This window comes from Malaclemys terrapin, chromosome 9, assembly GCF_027887155.1.
Source record: "Malaclemys terrapin pileata isolate rMalTer1 chromosome 9, rMalTer1.hap1, whole genome shotgun sequence".
NCBI lineage: Eukaryota > Metazoa > Chordata > Testudines > Emydidae > Malaclemys > Malaclemys terrapin.
In genome coordinates this window covers 89,932,225-89,948,170 of record NC_071513.1, presented here as the reverse complement: position 1 = coordinate 89,948,170, position 15,946 = coordinate 89,932,225, and the positions used below count along the sequence as shown (strand labels likewise).

Sequence of the window (15,946 nt, the reverse complement as noted above, 5' to 3'; positions counted from 1 at the left end):
CTTATAGTAGTTCCATCTAAGTTGTATTTCCCTAGTTTGTTTATGAGGTCATGCGAGACAGTATCAAAATCCTTACTAAAGTCAAGATATACCACATTTACCGCTTCCCCCTATCCACAAGGCTTGTTACCCTGTCAAAGAAAGCTATCAGGTTGGTTTGACACGATTTGTTCTTGACAAATCCATGCTGACTGTTATTTTATCACCTTATTATCTTCTAGGTGTTTGCAAATTGATTGCTTAATTATTTGCTCCATTATCTTTCCAGATACAGAAGTTAAGCTGTAAGCTGGTCTGTAATTCCCCAGGTTGTCCTTATTTCCCTTTTTATAGATGGGCACTATATTTGCCCTTTTCTAGTCTTCTGGAATGTCTCCAGTATTACTTTTCCAACAGATATTTGTGGTAGTTAAAGTTCCCCAATACTACCAGGTCTTGTGTTCTGGATATTTCTGTTTATTCTAGAAATGCCTCATCCGCCTCCTCTTCCAGATTTAGACCCCTATCATGGTGTCACTCCTATTTTCTCCCCCTTTTATCTCAACCCAGAAACTTTTCTGCCTCTCACCTTCTTCTGGATCTCAGAATAAGTGTACATATTCTTGATGTATAATGCAACACCTCCTTCGGTTTTATCCTGCCTGACCTTCCTGAACAAGCTATACCCCTATTTACCAACATTCCCCTCATGAGACATATCCCACCAATGTGTGATGCCAAGTAAGTCATAATTTAGATTATGCACTAAAACTTCCAGTTCTTCCTGTTTGTTCCCGTACTCCTTGCATTTGTGTATATACATCTAAGATGTAAAGCAGATTCCTTCACTTAATTCCATCCTGTTGCTCATATGACTCTATAGTAATTTACCATTCCTTCTCACTAGCGTGGTGAGTCACCATGCAAAGATGCTCTTCCCCTTCTTAGATGGATCCCATCTTTTCCCAGCACTCCTCCTTCCCAGAACAGCATCCCATACATACATACTGTGCATGTAAAGGACAGGCAGAATAAGTTTCCTATGTCAACTCCACTCACGAGTACAAAGAAGCAGTGTCGTCCAGTGGGTTGAGCACTAGACTGAGTCAGGACACCAGATGCCAGATCTTCAGCTGATGTAAATTATGGAGCTCTGACAATTTACATTACCTAAGTATCTGCTATGCCATTGGTCTACTGTGTCACTGTAACCAAGTCACTTCTCTTTCTTCCTTTGGCCACGAACTCTATTTGGACGATGTTCTTCATAGTGCTTACTATGTGTTTGCAGAGTGCCTGGAACAATCAGCATTGGTATCCTTAAGCACTACTGTAATATAGTGGTGAATCATTTGTTTTATCCACTGATCACTATTTTGTTTTTATTAATGTTCTGTGAAGATATTCCATTTATCTTTTCTCACTGGCCACCTAATTACTTAAGCAACACAATGTGCAGAAAAATATTTTTCTGCTAAAGCTCCTATATTTATCCATTGATTCTTTCTATAGATTTACATACAGCTGCAGATCTTTCACACCTACCATGTGCATTTTGATAAGTCATTCTTTCACATTTTTTGATACTATCAGCAGTTTAATTTATTTGTACCAAATAACTGTATGGAAAACAAGATAACCTTTGACATTAAAGTAAATTTTTATATTTATTTGCACACTAAGGAAAGCCACTGCATTCTGATGTTACTGGTAAAGTTACTGCAATGCTAAAGTTACTGGTAAAGTTACTGCAATGCTAAACACTTAGAATGTAAAGACTGAAATGAAAGTAACACAAATAAATAACACTTGTTTCTACAGTGCAAATTGTATGTTGTGAATGTATAAGTTACATTTAGTGCTTACAAAAAGTTTAAACAGTCACACTTAATGTCACCCTGGTAATTGTGCGTCTTATTGGTCTTTCTTTTTTTGTGTATGCAGTGTAGTTGTAGCCGTGTCAGTCCCAGGATATTAGAGAGACAAGGTGGGCGAGATAATAGTCCAATAAAATATATCTTCTATTGGTGAAAGAGACAAGCTTTTGAGCCACACAGAGCTCTTCTTCAGGTCTGTGTGGGTCGAAAGCTTGTCTCTCACCAACAGAAGTTGGTCCAATAAAAGATATTACCTCACCCACCTTTCCTTTTTTGTGGACAGTTTTAAACATTCCTTTTAGACAGTTTCTTTTTCCTTAAGCAGAGAGGGAAACTTCAGTTTTTAATAGGAAATAGTAAAACTTTTTTAGAACTGATAAATTATAAAGGAGGTGTTTAAAGCTAAAACATTTGACAATAAATAATACTTGTCCATAGCTGTAGAAGTCTCAAGTTTAGCTAAAGATTTTACTCCTCTCTTTTCTTTATATGGAAGTTCATGCATCAGACCTGCTTTATTTTAAACAATCTCAACTTTGTTTATTAGCATTTAATGTTAAAATCAGGCAGTTTTTTGCAGAAGTATTGGACATTTTTATTTACCTATTTTCAACTATATTTTGAAAATATAACACATTCCATTAAAATATTTTGTGCATTAAGCACTCATTTTTATGTGAAGTGTAGCTTGGAAAACAGTGCAGCATTCCACATTATAGTGCAATATTCCATTATACATTGGAGAATTTTGGTGAATTTTTCTTCATATTGTAGTTTGAGGAATTTCCTTGTATAATCTATTTACATGTGTTCACAGAGGACATCAAAATAGCATAGTCAGACACCTCTGATGCACAGCACTTATTTGTATTCTTTTCACACAGCAGTTCATTAACAGATGATTACTGTGCCTGGCTTTTCAGCTTGCTCTGTATTTTGATTGTTAAATGGGATGAAGCAGAATTTCCAGCTGACAAATGGATCTGCAGACCACATCCCCTCTGTCAATTGAATGTCATGACACCTAAACCAGTATGCTGTTGCGATTAGAAAGCTGTTTATGAAGTATAGCCAGGGGACATTCATCTCCATGTAGGCTGGAATCTGAGCACCAAGCAACAAGATGATCATCTGAAGGAAAACAAAAGGTGTCCAGGTGCCAAGAAAGCAGATGAGGAGTCTTGTCAAAAGCTGCTTTTTACAGACAGTGCAATCGCAGTCAGATGCATATGAAAAGATTAAAACAGTCACACTTGTAAAGGAAATAATCCGGACGGACCGCACCATAGTTATAACTTCTGACCAACAAATCACAAGAGCCACGCCTATAACAAACAGGATGGTTAATGACAGCCAGTAGCTCTGAACACTGATATAGAAAGGGCATGTAAAAAAGTGGTTCTGTATTTCTAATTCTGCAGAGACAGCTGGAACTTTCAGAATATAAAAGAGGACTGAAATCCATATGAAAACCACAGCAAGTATATAAAGTAGTCTTTGACCTATGCTAACAGGTTTAGGGGTTTGAGCTATAGTCATGTAATAATCCAGAACAGACACAAGACAAACTGGGTAATGCAAGACACCATACATAAGGGAAATTATCTGAGTGAATAGACAAATGTGGTACTTGGTAAATCTCACACCCCAAAGTGCAAAGTCCTCAAAATAGGAGATGAAAGCTATATTCACCAGAAGTGTGAAATCAAGGAGTGCCAGTGAAATACAGAAATATCCCATAAAACTTTGTTTTACATCCAGTCTTCTAACTCGCAACATGAAGAGATTGAGCGACACTTTTCCAAGCATAATCAGGAGCAGCATACAGCTAGCTTCAAGAGGTTGATTGAGTTGGCTGTAGTATTGAAGGGAACAATTTGCACAAGACATGGCAGCCATTCTTCAAGGATAAGAGCCAGCAAAATAAATCTTACAGGACACAGTGGTTCATACCTGAAAAGAGAGTTAATGACAGTCTTGGAAAGTATATTAACTGATTACTGTTGTAACTCTCCTGCCAATCATAACTTCCCCCCCGGAAGAGATGTTACAAGCCACTTGACTTTCAATGGTCCCTTGAAATGTGTAATCCACTTATGCTAAACAATCTGTTCCACCTTGTATTTAGCTGTGACACTCTTAGTACATTTCCCAGACCTGAAGAAGAGCTCTGTGTAATCTCAAAACTTGTCTCTCTAATTCCTGGGACCAACACAGCTACAACAACACTGCATACAATCATAACTTTGTTGTCAGTCGAGCAGTTATAAAACTCCTACTTGAATTTTCAAAAGTCTTTGTGTATAAAGCTTAAATGAAACACCATTTTATTGACAGCAAGTTCCTTTATCTTCTGTACATGTTCTTAGTTTTGGGAATTAAAAGATCTGTCATCTTAAATAATTTAAATTTAGATTTTATTTTTACTGAGCGATTTCACTATTTGTTTTCCATTTGGATTTTTTGGGTTTCTTTTTATAACTTGTTTGCATAGGTTCATTTCTATACAAAGTGAGCCTGGAGTGGCTGCTTCACCTATATCGGCATGGTAACATCCTCATGCTTATGCTGTCCTCTGGAAGAAGTCATTTTGCTTTCCTCCATTTTTCCTAGAGAATCAGGATGTGGTAAGATCAACTGTCCTTATCTGTGTGTTTAGAGAAGTGAATAAGAGTAAGTGAATTAGATTGCCACCTAATATAATTTTAAAAATCTGTTTCCTAATCCCACAAAGCCAATAACTATCCCTTTTTCATTTTTTTTTAAAAAGTGGCTTTCTCTCCTCACCCAATCTTCTACAAAGAAGTCACTACAACCCTGTGGGTGATGTCTGCTCGCTTACTTTCTCCTCTGCCTGCTTCTCGGAGAAAATTGGGTGTGGGGTGCTTTAAGCCACAGTTTCCCCAGGAGTAGCTCCTCCTGATCGGCTGAGGAAGCCTTACAGATTGAAGCAGCCCAAGTCTAGAGCACTCTTAGGCCCCTGTGCACAGAGGCATGTGTAATATGGAAGTACCAGTTGTAGTTAAGGTAGAGTTAAGTTTTGCACTTTCAGCCAATGTTCAACTATTTTGTTACATATGAAGAACATAGTGTATCCTTCCCTAAATTACAGTACTTTGAAATTAGAATTAATTTTCTGAACATTTACAAGTAAATCCATTAACTAGGTTGAGTTAAATAATCAGAAGTGGGTCCTTTAAAAAATTAGTATTGGGTGTCAGACATTTTGTGTCTAATGGTTTCAGAACAGAGTATGACACTTCAAATCATTAAAACTCAAATTTTGTACATCGGCTACATTTGAAGAATTTTGGGGAGAATTAATGGTAACTTTTTGACATTATTCTTCATAACAGTTTCTCCTTCAGCAGAGACTGATAAATAATATTCCACTATAGAGAATTCTACAAAGAATTGCCCTCTTTCAAAATGGCAGCCATCTCCTCCTTTTGTTCACTATGAGACTAAGGCTACCAACTGTCCTCAAGGGTGTCAGGGGCCATCATCACTCTGAGGGAATCTTGGTTTCACTTCTGTTGGGAACAGTTGGAGGCTGTGGCCATTTTGAAAACATGCATCTTCCTGTGTTAAAAAACTGAGGCAGCAAAGGTGGGCATATACTAGTGCCAAATCGTGTTTGCCATATTCACATGGGTGAGGTTCCAATTCAACTCCCACTGATTTCAATTAATTTTGAATTGGACCTTTTAGTTCAATTAGCTTCAATAATACTCACTTGAGTAAGGTAAGTAGGATTTGGCCTTTAATAACAGGGGTTCTATTTCCTTAGAGAACTTGTATGTTACCGCTTCCATAGTTAAACTCATCTTTAAACATATCTTTCTCAGCTTTTACACATAATTAAATACCACTTTCCCAAGATCGTTTTATATTTTCCCTATTGTAACTAATCTAATCCCATTCTCCATCCTGTGTAGGATCCCATCATGGGTGAAAGTAACTTAAAGGACTTACCGGTATGCCGGAGTCCTGAACAGGGGGTGGGGCCTCAACTGGAAGGGGCGGGACCTTTATAGCCCCAGGCCCTTTAAATCACTGCCAGAGTTACCAGCTTCAGAGCCCGGAGCCCTGGGCGGTGATTTAAAGGGCCCAGGGCTCCAGCCGCCACTACTGCCCCGGGCCCTTTAAATTGCTGCCAGAGCCGGCAGAGATTTAAAGGGCCCGGGGCGGTAGCGGCGGCCGGAGCCCTGGGCCATTTAAATTGCTACCTGAGCCCTGCTGCTGGAGCCCTAGGGTAGCAACAGCAGGGCTCCAGCAGTGATTTAAAGGGCCAGGGGCTCCCAGCTGCCGCTACCGCAGTGGGGCCCCGGGCCCTTTAAATCGCCGCTAGAGCCCCAGGGGTCCTAGCCACCTCTGCTACCCAGGGGCTCTGGCAGCTTCCCCGGGCCCTTTAAATTGCCACCTGGGGAAGCTGGTCCGGTATGCCGTACTGGGGCGTACCGGCTTACTTTCACCTCTGGATCCCATTAATTTGTCATGTTTTTAGTTATTGTGATATGCAGTCTTAACTTCATCCTGAATTACTAAACTCTAATAGGGTGCTTATAAATACTGTATCATCATTTATTAAAGAGCCTCCTGTTTCTTGAAAGCATGGTCCATAGCTCCCTGTGAGAGAGAGAACATAAGTTGTCCTTTCATTCAGTAAGAATGATCAGTTTGCATTTTTCCACAAATAAGAATCTTTGCAGTCTCTATTATACTGTGAATATAACACTTATAATTATCTTAATATAACTTCATATATCAGATCTAGGCATTTTCATGAAACATTTTCATTAATCTTCTCTACACTTTACCCTTCTCTCCTTCCTTATCCCAATTCTCCCCTCAGAGGTTTCTGCTTCAGTTCTCAATTTTTTTCAGCTGCTACAGATCAACTTTTGCTTCCAACATTCTATTTTTAACAAGTTAAAAAATCTATTGTCCAAAAAAAAATCTTTCCAGGGGAGCTGAAAAACTTTTTACCTGCCAAGACTTTAGTCGGGGTATTATGTTCCTCTTGCAACACCCATCTGTCTGTCAGTACTTTCACCTGCTTCAGGTGAAAGAGAGCTGCAAGCATTCACCCAGCATTAGGGTGGTGTGATCAACTGTTGCAGGGGAAAACCCCAGAACTCATGCCAGGGCCATTAAGGTAAATAAATAAAGAATTATTCTTCCATTCTCTTTTATGCCTGATTTATTTATATTTAAATCGCCATCCACATCTTGTGACCATTTTGCATAAATAGTCAACATTTGTGAACTAGGTGTAATTTAAATACTACTCTCAATGGGAAGAGAAGACAGGGTTGTCTGGAGTTTGAATTTTACTGTCTCCCCAACTTTAATGATAGCTAGTGGATATATACCTCAGGTTAGAAGGTAGCCCTAAGGCTTTCAATATACTATACACACATTTATACTATTAAAATAATTGTACATTTGAAAGCATATTGTCAAGTTCAGGACACATTTAACCTGGTTACACTTGGACAGATCTTTCCACGTTTAATCAAACAGCCATGAAAATACTTTACAGGTGAACTGAAAATCTGCTCAATCAGGAGGCAAATATTGGTCCAAGCTTAACAAATGGCTCTTAATTTTGTTTGCACCATCACCTATAAATGTTGTTTGCATGTGCAAATTTAGTCACTGGTGCATAAATACCTTGCAACACTGGCAACAACAGTGCCATGCGAACATCTATTCTCACTTTCAAGTGACGTAAATAAGAGGCGGGCAGCATTATCTCTCATAAATGTAAACAAAGCAATTGGCTGAACTAGAAGTAGGACTGACTGGATGGAGTTGTAGGCTCTACATTTTTACTTTTTATTTTTTTTTTAGTGCATTCATGCTTTAACTCAATTTACTGTGTGCAACATGGCCCACATTTTCAAAAGTGCACATCATGCAAGAGTTCACTCTGTAATTGTGTACTGGCTGTTGCATGTGCACAAGTCAGGCTGGAGCAATTTTGTGTGTGTGTAGGCAAAGAACATTATACAATATAAATTAAAGCACTTATGAATGGATGAAAAAATAACCTGTACTATTCTGCATACATCAATTCTCCTACCTGCTGAACATGTGAGGAAGGACCTATGGTCAATCAGCATCAAAAGGGTTAGTGGTATTAACTCCTGAACAATAATACCAATCCTTTATTCAAAGAGAGAGAACTTTTGCCCATAGCCCCTGCCCCAAATGTTGTTGCTGTCACTTTCAACTCTCCAGCTACTAGTTAAGTTGTGTCAGCATTTCTATTATAAACCTCTATTTTCAAAAGGCCTAAAAGGTTCACTGTGGGGTGAAACTCAATTCATGTAGTCATAACATTTTGTTTTCATAGAATCCTAGACTATCAGGATTGGAAGGGACCTCAGGAGGTCATCTAGTCCAGCCCCCTGCTCAAAGCAGGACCAATCCCCAACTAAATCATCCCAGCCAGGGCTTTGTCAAGCCTGACCTTAAAAACCTCTAAGGAAGGAGATTCCACCACCTCCCTAGGTAACCCATTCCAGTGCTTCACCACCCTCGTAGTGAAAAAGTTTTTCCTAATATCCAATCTAAACCTCCCCTACTGCAACTTGAGACCATTACTCCTTGTTCTGTCGTCTGGTACCACTGAGAACAGTCTAGATCCATCCTCTTTGGAACCCCCTTTCAGGTAATTGAAAGCAGCTATCAAATCCCCCCTCATTCTTCTCTTATGCATACTAAACAATCCCAGTTCCCTCCGCCTTTCCTCATAAGTCATGTGCTCCAGCCCCCTATTCATTTTTGTTGTCCTCCGCTGGACTCTTTCCAATTTTCCACATCCTTCTTGTAGTGTGGGGCCCAAAACTGGACACAGTGCTCCAGATGAGGCATCACCAATGCCAAATAGAGGAAAATAATCACGTCCCTCGATCTGCTGGCAATGCTCCTACTTATACAGCCCAAAATGCCGTTAGCATTCTTGGCAACAAGGGCACACTGTTGACTCATATCCAGGTTCTCATGCACTGTAACCCCTAGGTCCTTTTCTGCAGAACTGCTGCCTAGCCACTCGGTCCCTAGTCTGTAGCAGTGCATGGGATTCTTCCATCCTAAATGCAGGACTCTGCACTTGTTCTTGTTGAACCTCATCAGATTTCTTTTGGCCCAATCTTCTAATTTGTTTAGGTCCCTCTGTATCCTATTTCTACCCTCCAGCATATCTACCACTCCTCCCAGTTTAGTGTCATCTGCAAACTTGCTGAGGGTGCAGTCCACGCCATCCTCCAGATCATTAATGAAGATATGAACAAAACTGGCCCCAGGACCGACCCTTGGGGCACTCTGCTTGATACTGGCTGTCAACTAGACATGAAGCCATGAATCACTACCTGTTGAGCCTGATGATCTAGCCAGCTTTCTATCCACCTTATAGTCCATTCACCCAGCCCATACTACTTTAACTTGCTGGTAAGAATACCGTGGGAGTCTATATCAAAAACTTTGCTAACGTCAAGGACTAACATGTCCACTGCTTTCCCCTCATCCACAGAGCCAGTTATCTCGTCACAGAAGGCAATTAGGTTAGTCAGGCATGACTTGCCCTTGGTGAATATATGCTGACTGTTCCTGATCACTTTCCTCTCTTCTAAGTGCTTCAAAATTGATTCCTTGAGGACCTGCTCCATGATTTTTCCAGGGACTAAGGTGAGGCTGACTGGCCTGTAGTTCCCCGGATCCTCCTCCTTCCCTTTTTTTAAAAAGATGGGCACTATGTTAGCCTTTTTCCAGTCATCTGGGACCTCCCCCAATCGCCATGAGTTTTCAAAGATAATGGCCAATGGCTCTGCAATCACATCTGCCAACTCCTTTAGCACCCTCGGATGCAGGCATCCAGTCCCATGGACTTGTGCTCGTCCAGCTTTCTTAAATAGTCCTGAACCACTTCTTTCTCCACAGCGGGCTGGTCACCTCCTCCTCATACTGTGCTGCCCAGTGCAGTAGTCTGGGAGCTGACCTTGTTTGTGAAGACAGAGGCAAAAAAAGCATTGAGTACATTAGCTTTTTCCACATTCTCTGTCACTAGCCCACACTTTCCTTGACCATCTTCTTGTTGCTAACATCCCTTGCTAGCTGCAACTCCAAGTGTGATTTGGCCTTCCTGATTTCTCTCCTGCATGCCTGAGCAATATTTTTATACTCCTCCCTGGTCATTTGTCCAATCTCCCACTTCTTCTAAGCTTCTTTTTTGGGTTTAAGATCAACAAGGATTTCACTGTTAAGCCAAGCTGGTCACCTGCCATATTTACTATTCTTTCTACACATCGGGATGGTTTGTTCCTGCAATAAGGATTCTTTAAAATACAGCCAGCTCTCCTGGACTTCTTTCCCCCTCATGTTATTCTCCCAGGGGATCCTGCCCATCAGTTCTCTGAGGGAGTCTGCTTTTCTGAAGTCCAGGTTCTGTATTCTGCTGCTCTCCTTTCTTCCTTGTGTCAGGATCCTGAACTCTACCATCTCATGGTCACTGCTTCCCAGGTTCCCATCCACTTTTGCTTCCCCTACTAATTCTTCCCTGTTTGTGAGCAGCAGGTCAAGAAGTGCTCTGCCCCCAGTTGGTTCCTCCAGCACTTGCACCAGGAAATTGTCCCCTACACTTTCCAAAAACTTCATGGATTGTCTATGCACTGCTGTATTGCTCTCCCAGCAGATATGGTGATTGAAGTCCCCCATGAGAACCAGGGCCTGTGATCTAGTAACTTTTGTTAGTTGCCTGAAGAAAGCCTCGTCTATCTCATTCCCCTGATCTGGTGGTCCATAGCAGACTCCCACCATGACATCACTCTCATTGCTCACACTTCTAAACTTAATCCAGAGACTCTCAGGTTTTTCTGCAGTTTCATACCGGAGCTCTGAGCAGTCATACTGCTCTCTTACATACAATGCAACTCCCCCACCTTTTCTGCCCTGCCTGTCCTTCCTGAACAGTTTATATCCATCCATAACACTACTCCAGTCATGTGAAAAGCGAGAAAGAGTCCTGTGACACCTTATAGACTAACAGACGTATGACGAAGTGGGTATTCACTCACGAAAGCTTATGCTCCAATACGTCTGTTAGTCTATAAGGTGCCCCAGGACACACTTTTGCTTTTTACAGATCCAGACTATCATGGCTACCCCTCTGATACTAGTCATGTGAGTTAACCCACCAAGTCTCTGTTATTCCAATCACATCATAATTCCTTGACTGTGCCAGGACTTCCAGTTCTCCCTGCTTGTTTCCCAGGCTTCTTGCATTTGTGTATAGGCACTTAAGATAACTCGCTGATCATCCTGCTTTCTCAGTATGAGGCAGGAGTCCTCCACTCTTGCGCTCTCCAAACACTTTAAAACAAACCTTACTGTATTATAACTGCCAGCAAAACAAAGTTGTTTTTTAAAATATATTAGAGACAAGGGATGAGGGTTGCACGGAGTAGAAAACTTAATCTTTTCTTTTTCTTGATCTTGTGGTGAGAGCAATGGGCCAGAGAGTGGTGTTTAGGGAAGAAACAGTATTCGTGCCAGCAAGTGACTGGCCACAGAAAATCAACACTAGAACTGGGAGTAAAACCCTGGCGTTCCATTGCATACTCTGCTCTGACTGTTAAACACATCGCTTCTCTTAGAAATCACAGGTCTCGGGGTGGGTGGGGTCTCTCCCCTGGTGGGTGAGAGGGGTCTCGGAGCGACTCCCTCCCAGCGGGTGAGTCGGGGCGAGGGGGTCTCTCCCCTGGCGGGTGAGGTGGGGTCTCGGAGTGAGGTCTCGGGGTCTCTCTCCTGGTGGGTGGGGTGGAGTCGCCGGTGAGTCGGGCCGAGGGGGTCCCTCCACTGGCGGGTGAGGTGGGGTCTCGGGGCGAGCCAGGGTCTCTCCCCGCGCGAATGAGGTGGGGTCGGACACAGGGGGGCGGGAGAGTGTCTCCCGCAACCGGCCGGGGCGGGCAATGCAGGCAATGGGGCGGGCGGTTTGTGCCGGTGGTGGGAGCTCTAGGGATGGGGGGAAGCCCCTGCTCGCTGAGCTCGGAGGAGCCAAACCCACCTGCAGACGCCGCCTCCTCGCCTGGCAGCCCGAGGGAAGTGGCTTGCTGCGCCCCAGCCTCCTTCCCCCCAGCCCCGGACGGGGCTGCCTCACAGCTCCCCGGTCGGCGCTGTCCCGTGCCGCTCTGGGGGCTCGTGGCTGCTCCCCCAGTTTCCCTGGGGGGGCAGCTGCGGCTGGCGGGGTCCCCCCGGGCTCCGCCCTGGGACGTGAGACGGGCCTGGCGGAGGAGCAGCCGCCCACAGGGAGGGGACTGCTGGTGCGGAACAGCGCACACAGCACTGCCCTGCCTGGCGCCCGCGGCGCTGGGCGGGCCCGCAGAGCCGGTTGGGTCCGACGAGAACAGGGTGTAGCCGCACCGCAGGGCCCCTCTGCCGCTTCCCTGGGGCATTTGAGTGAGTGCTGTTGTGGGATGAGCTCACTTTCTCCCCCCCTCCCCTCTTCCCCACATACAGGGGCCTCCCCTCAGTGCTGGGCTGGGATTAGGTTTGCAGTGCTGAGGCACAAGGTGCTGTTGTGCGTGGTGGATGCTCCCTTGACAGGGCAAGGGGCAAGAGTAGGGAAAGGACCCTGATCACTATGATTTTGGGCCACCATCATGAATTTGGACCATGGCTGGGCCACAATAAAAGACAAAATGCAGATTGGGGGCGGGGGGAGGGTTGCCTTAGTAAAAAGTTTGGGAACCAGTGGGCTAGGGGTCAGTCATGGGGCCTATGAATAGTCAAGTCCAAGTGAAATCAGCAACCTACAGCATCAGGCTCCAGGAATTTTCAAGTTTGGAATATGGAGTGTACATGTTTTGTTTTGAAATGATTTTGTTGGAGTTTGAATGTTTAGTGTGCTGTTATATTCCTTTTCTTGGCACTCAGCTGATAGAGAAGATAATTCCAGGTGAATGTGGATACTGTTTCCTACTGTGTTACAGTGATCCTTAGTTTGCAACTTGCCAGCATTTGCCAGGGAAACATGTTGAGACCCAAACAGTGAGGGGTGAGGATGTTGGTCCAGGAGAAGATTTATTTTATAAAGTGTAATTACTGAAGCGCAGTAGGAACTTGATCCAAAGTCTATTGAAGGCAATGAAAAGAGACCAATTTTAAACCCCACTGTGATTGATCAAAGTGGAGGACATACTCCCAATAAAATATTAGCACCTAGAGCCCATAATAGGTGCTTTTTAAAATAAGTTGCCATAAATGAAGTCTTGTATACAGTGGGGATGGCCAGTGGATGTGCTTAGTGATTAACAATTAATATGCCTGCTCAAACCCCAAGCTTGTGTGTGGCAGCTGGGCTTACTGGCACATGAGGTGATTATCCCATTCATGGGCTCTCCACATCCCCCTGCCCTCAGCACAGGGGAACCTGTGGCAGCTCCACTGCTAGCGACTTCTATTCCTACAGCGTGATGGGTAGGAATTGTAACAATCTAACTGAGGATTTCCAGAATGCATAACGCTGGTTCCCACCTCATATATTTGGACCAACATGATCATGATGTTGTCATTCTTGTGTAGTCAATGGGAATTAGAGCCATGGAGAAGAGGGCAGGATTGGGCCCTGAGTCTGTTCCCCATTACAGAGCAAAGCCTCTGAATACTTGACAAATCAACCCTTTTGCACCATGTTTCCACACTTAAGACTCATTAAAAAACCAGGAAACAAATTTGGGAATTCTGCCTAGTGTCCTGGTTACAATGGCATTAAAATTATTACCATTACATAGTGCTTTTATTGAATGTTTTCATATCCACAGTACAGCTCAAATGTTATCTAATCTCATAACCATATTTGTTCTTTCATAGGAGAACTTCATAGCGAGCTGGTAAACCTTTACATGTAACAATACTGTGTATACAAATGAGAAGATATTTCCCCCAGGAATCTTTCTTTGAATAGAATGTAAATATGGTAAAGAGACAGGACTTGACTCTAGCTGGGGATATATGATTTAGGGTGTGTTCAGGGCAAATACAATGTCATTGTTCTGTGGAAAGGAGGTAGCCCCTCCCTCTGGGAAAGTGGGAGGTGGCTCCTCCCCTCAGGAGGAGGGGAAGTGAGTTGGAGAAGAATGGGGACAGTTGAGGGACAGAGGCAAGCAGGGGGAACCTGAGAGAGACACAGAGAAACAGTCTGGGAGTAGCTGAGAGAAAGAGAACAAGGGGAGGGGCTAGACAGAGGGAAACCGGGATTGAGAGAAACCAAGAGTGGATGGAGAGGCTTAAACTGGGCAGGACAGACAGAGAGACATGCAGGAGAGGGGCCCTTCAGTTTTAGAGCTGTCTGGTCAAGTCAGTCCATATTTGATGGCATGTTCCTTGAGCATCAGATCCAGCTATCTCTTATCACTCCTTCATACTGTCCCAGAGAACCAAAGGTCCTTCAGATCCCATGGGTTCGGTCTACTGTGTACCTCTGTAAGCAAACACCACTGGAGTCAAGTCCATCTCCACAGGAAGTTCTCAGAGGCGCTTGAGGTTCAAAGACTCATTTGGGCATTAGACAGCACCTAGTGAAAGATTGGGAAAAGGGGAACCTTGAACTAATAATAATAATCTATAAGATAATAGCCTGTGCATACACATATATATTGAGGGACCGGGTTATATATAGTTAAGTACACTTAGTAGTAAGTTATTGTGTGTGTATTCAAATCATTTTTATGATATATATTATTAATATATTTAATGTTATTGGAGGTAGATGGAATCCAGTTCTGTTTGTTCTGGTTTACATAAAATCCCTGTTACGTGTTTTTTTGTTTTAAAAAGACAACCAATTGTATTGTCTTACCTACCGTTAAATAACCTTTTTTCACAAAAAGAACAGGAGTACTTGTGGCACCTTAGAGACTAACAAATTTATTAGAGCATAAGCTTTCGTGGACTACAGCCCACTTCTTCGGATGCATATAGAGTGAAACATATAGAGGAGATATATATACACACATACAGAAAGCATGAACAGGTGGGAGTTGTCTTACAGTGTAACACCCACCCAGCTCTCACCTGCCAAGTAAATTATACCAGTCAGTGGTTTTGGGACAGGGTGACCCTCGACTGTATTTCAAATTATAACACAATAACTACTCTGAGAGGTCAGTTTATAATAACTTTAGAAGAGGAATGGTTAGCATTAAAAGCAAAAAGCAAGCTGCTTTTCCCGTCCTTGATGTTCTGAAAGATTAAGGTCTCTTTAGTAATGAAGCTAGGAGATTGTTGCTTGTTTTGAACATCCACAAAAGCTCCTGCAATGGCTTCAGGAAGGAAATGTGTCAGATTTAAAGCTAGTTGACTTTGATTGCATATTATCTTTGATGTAGCTTCTGTTTTTTTTTTTTTTTTAAATCGAGTTAAGAACTTTCCTTAACCACTTTCTTCCTGTTTCCAGATCAAGCTATTGACTTTTGTGTTTTTTTTAAAGCCACTTGCTGATATGGTATGTTAAAGATATTACGGTATTTTGGATTGTCTATAGAAATTCAGAAATAAAGTCTTTTGGGATTGTTTCAGTGCATATGGAAACTTTGACTTCTCTTTAAGCACAAACTCTTATTTAATATACTCTAGTATAGCTAAAAGCTGAGTCTTTAACCCATTACATTACTATTTTAATATTTTTTCAGGAAAGTTTACAAATACTTAACTCCTTTAAAGATAAAAAGTCCTGTAGATTTGCTGCCTATAGCTACTTCTTTGCACTTTTATAGAACCTCTTGTGATGGATTTGGTCACAGAAATTCCCTCAAGATTGTCACTAGATGTGCTGGGATACCACTGAGAACAAACTCCCCTGCCAGAGAAGCCTTCCCTCCACTCCCATCTTGCTGAGCTAGACACACCAGTCCGCTACAGCGCAGACCAAGAGGTTGGGGGCACGCACCCTGCAGTTCACAGAGACTAAGATTCACTTATCCCAGGGGCTTCTCAGTTAACAGGGACTTTCCCAACACTCAGTATTCAGTCTTTCTGGGAGCCTAAACCCCAAAATGAATCCATTTTACTCTGTATAAAGTTTATTA

General features: G+C 42.7%; 1 protein-coding gene across 1 annotated transcript; it reads right to left on the bottom strand.

Annotated features, from left to right (window-relative positions):
- Window positions 1-1,627: 1,627 nt before the first annotated feature.
- On the bottom strand, window positions 1,628-12,153 carry GPR160 (G protein-coupled receptor 160). Its single transcript, XM_054039591.1, has 2 exons — window positions 11,926-12,153; window positions 1,628-3,809 (listed from the first exon to the last, which is right to left on the bottom strand). Exon 2 carries the CDS (start codon window positions 3,753-3,755, stop codon window positions 2,748-2,750), a length of 1,008 nt encoding a protein of 335 aa, XP_053895566.1. The 5' UTR covers window positions 3,756-3,809; window positions 11,926-12,153; the 3' UTR covers window positions 1,628-2,747.
- Window positions 12,154-15,946: the final 3,793 nt, after the last annotated feature.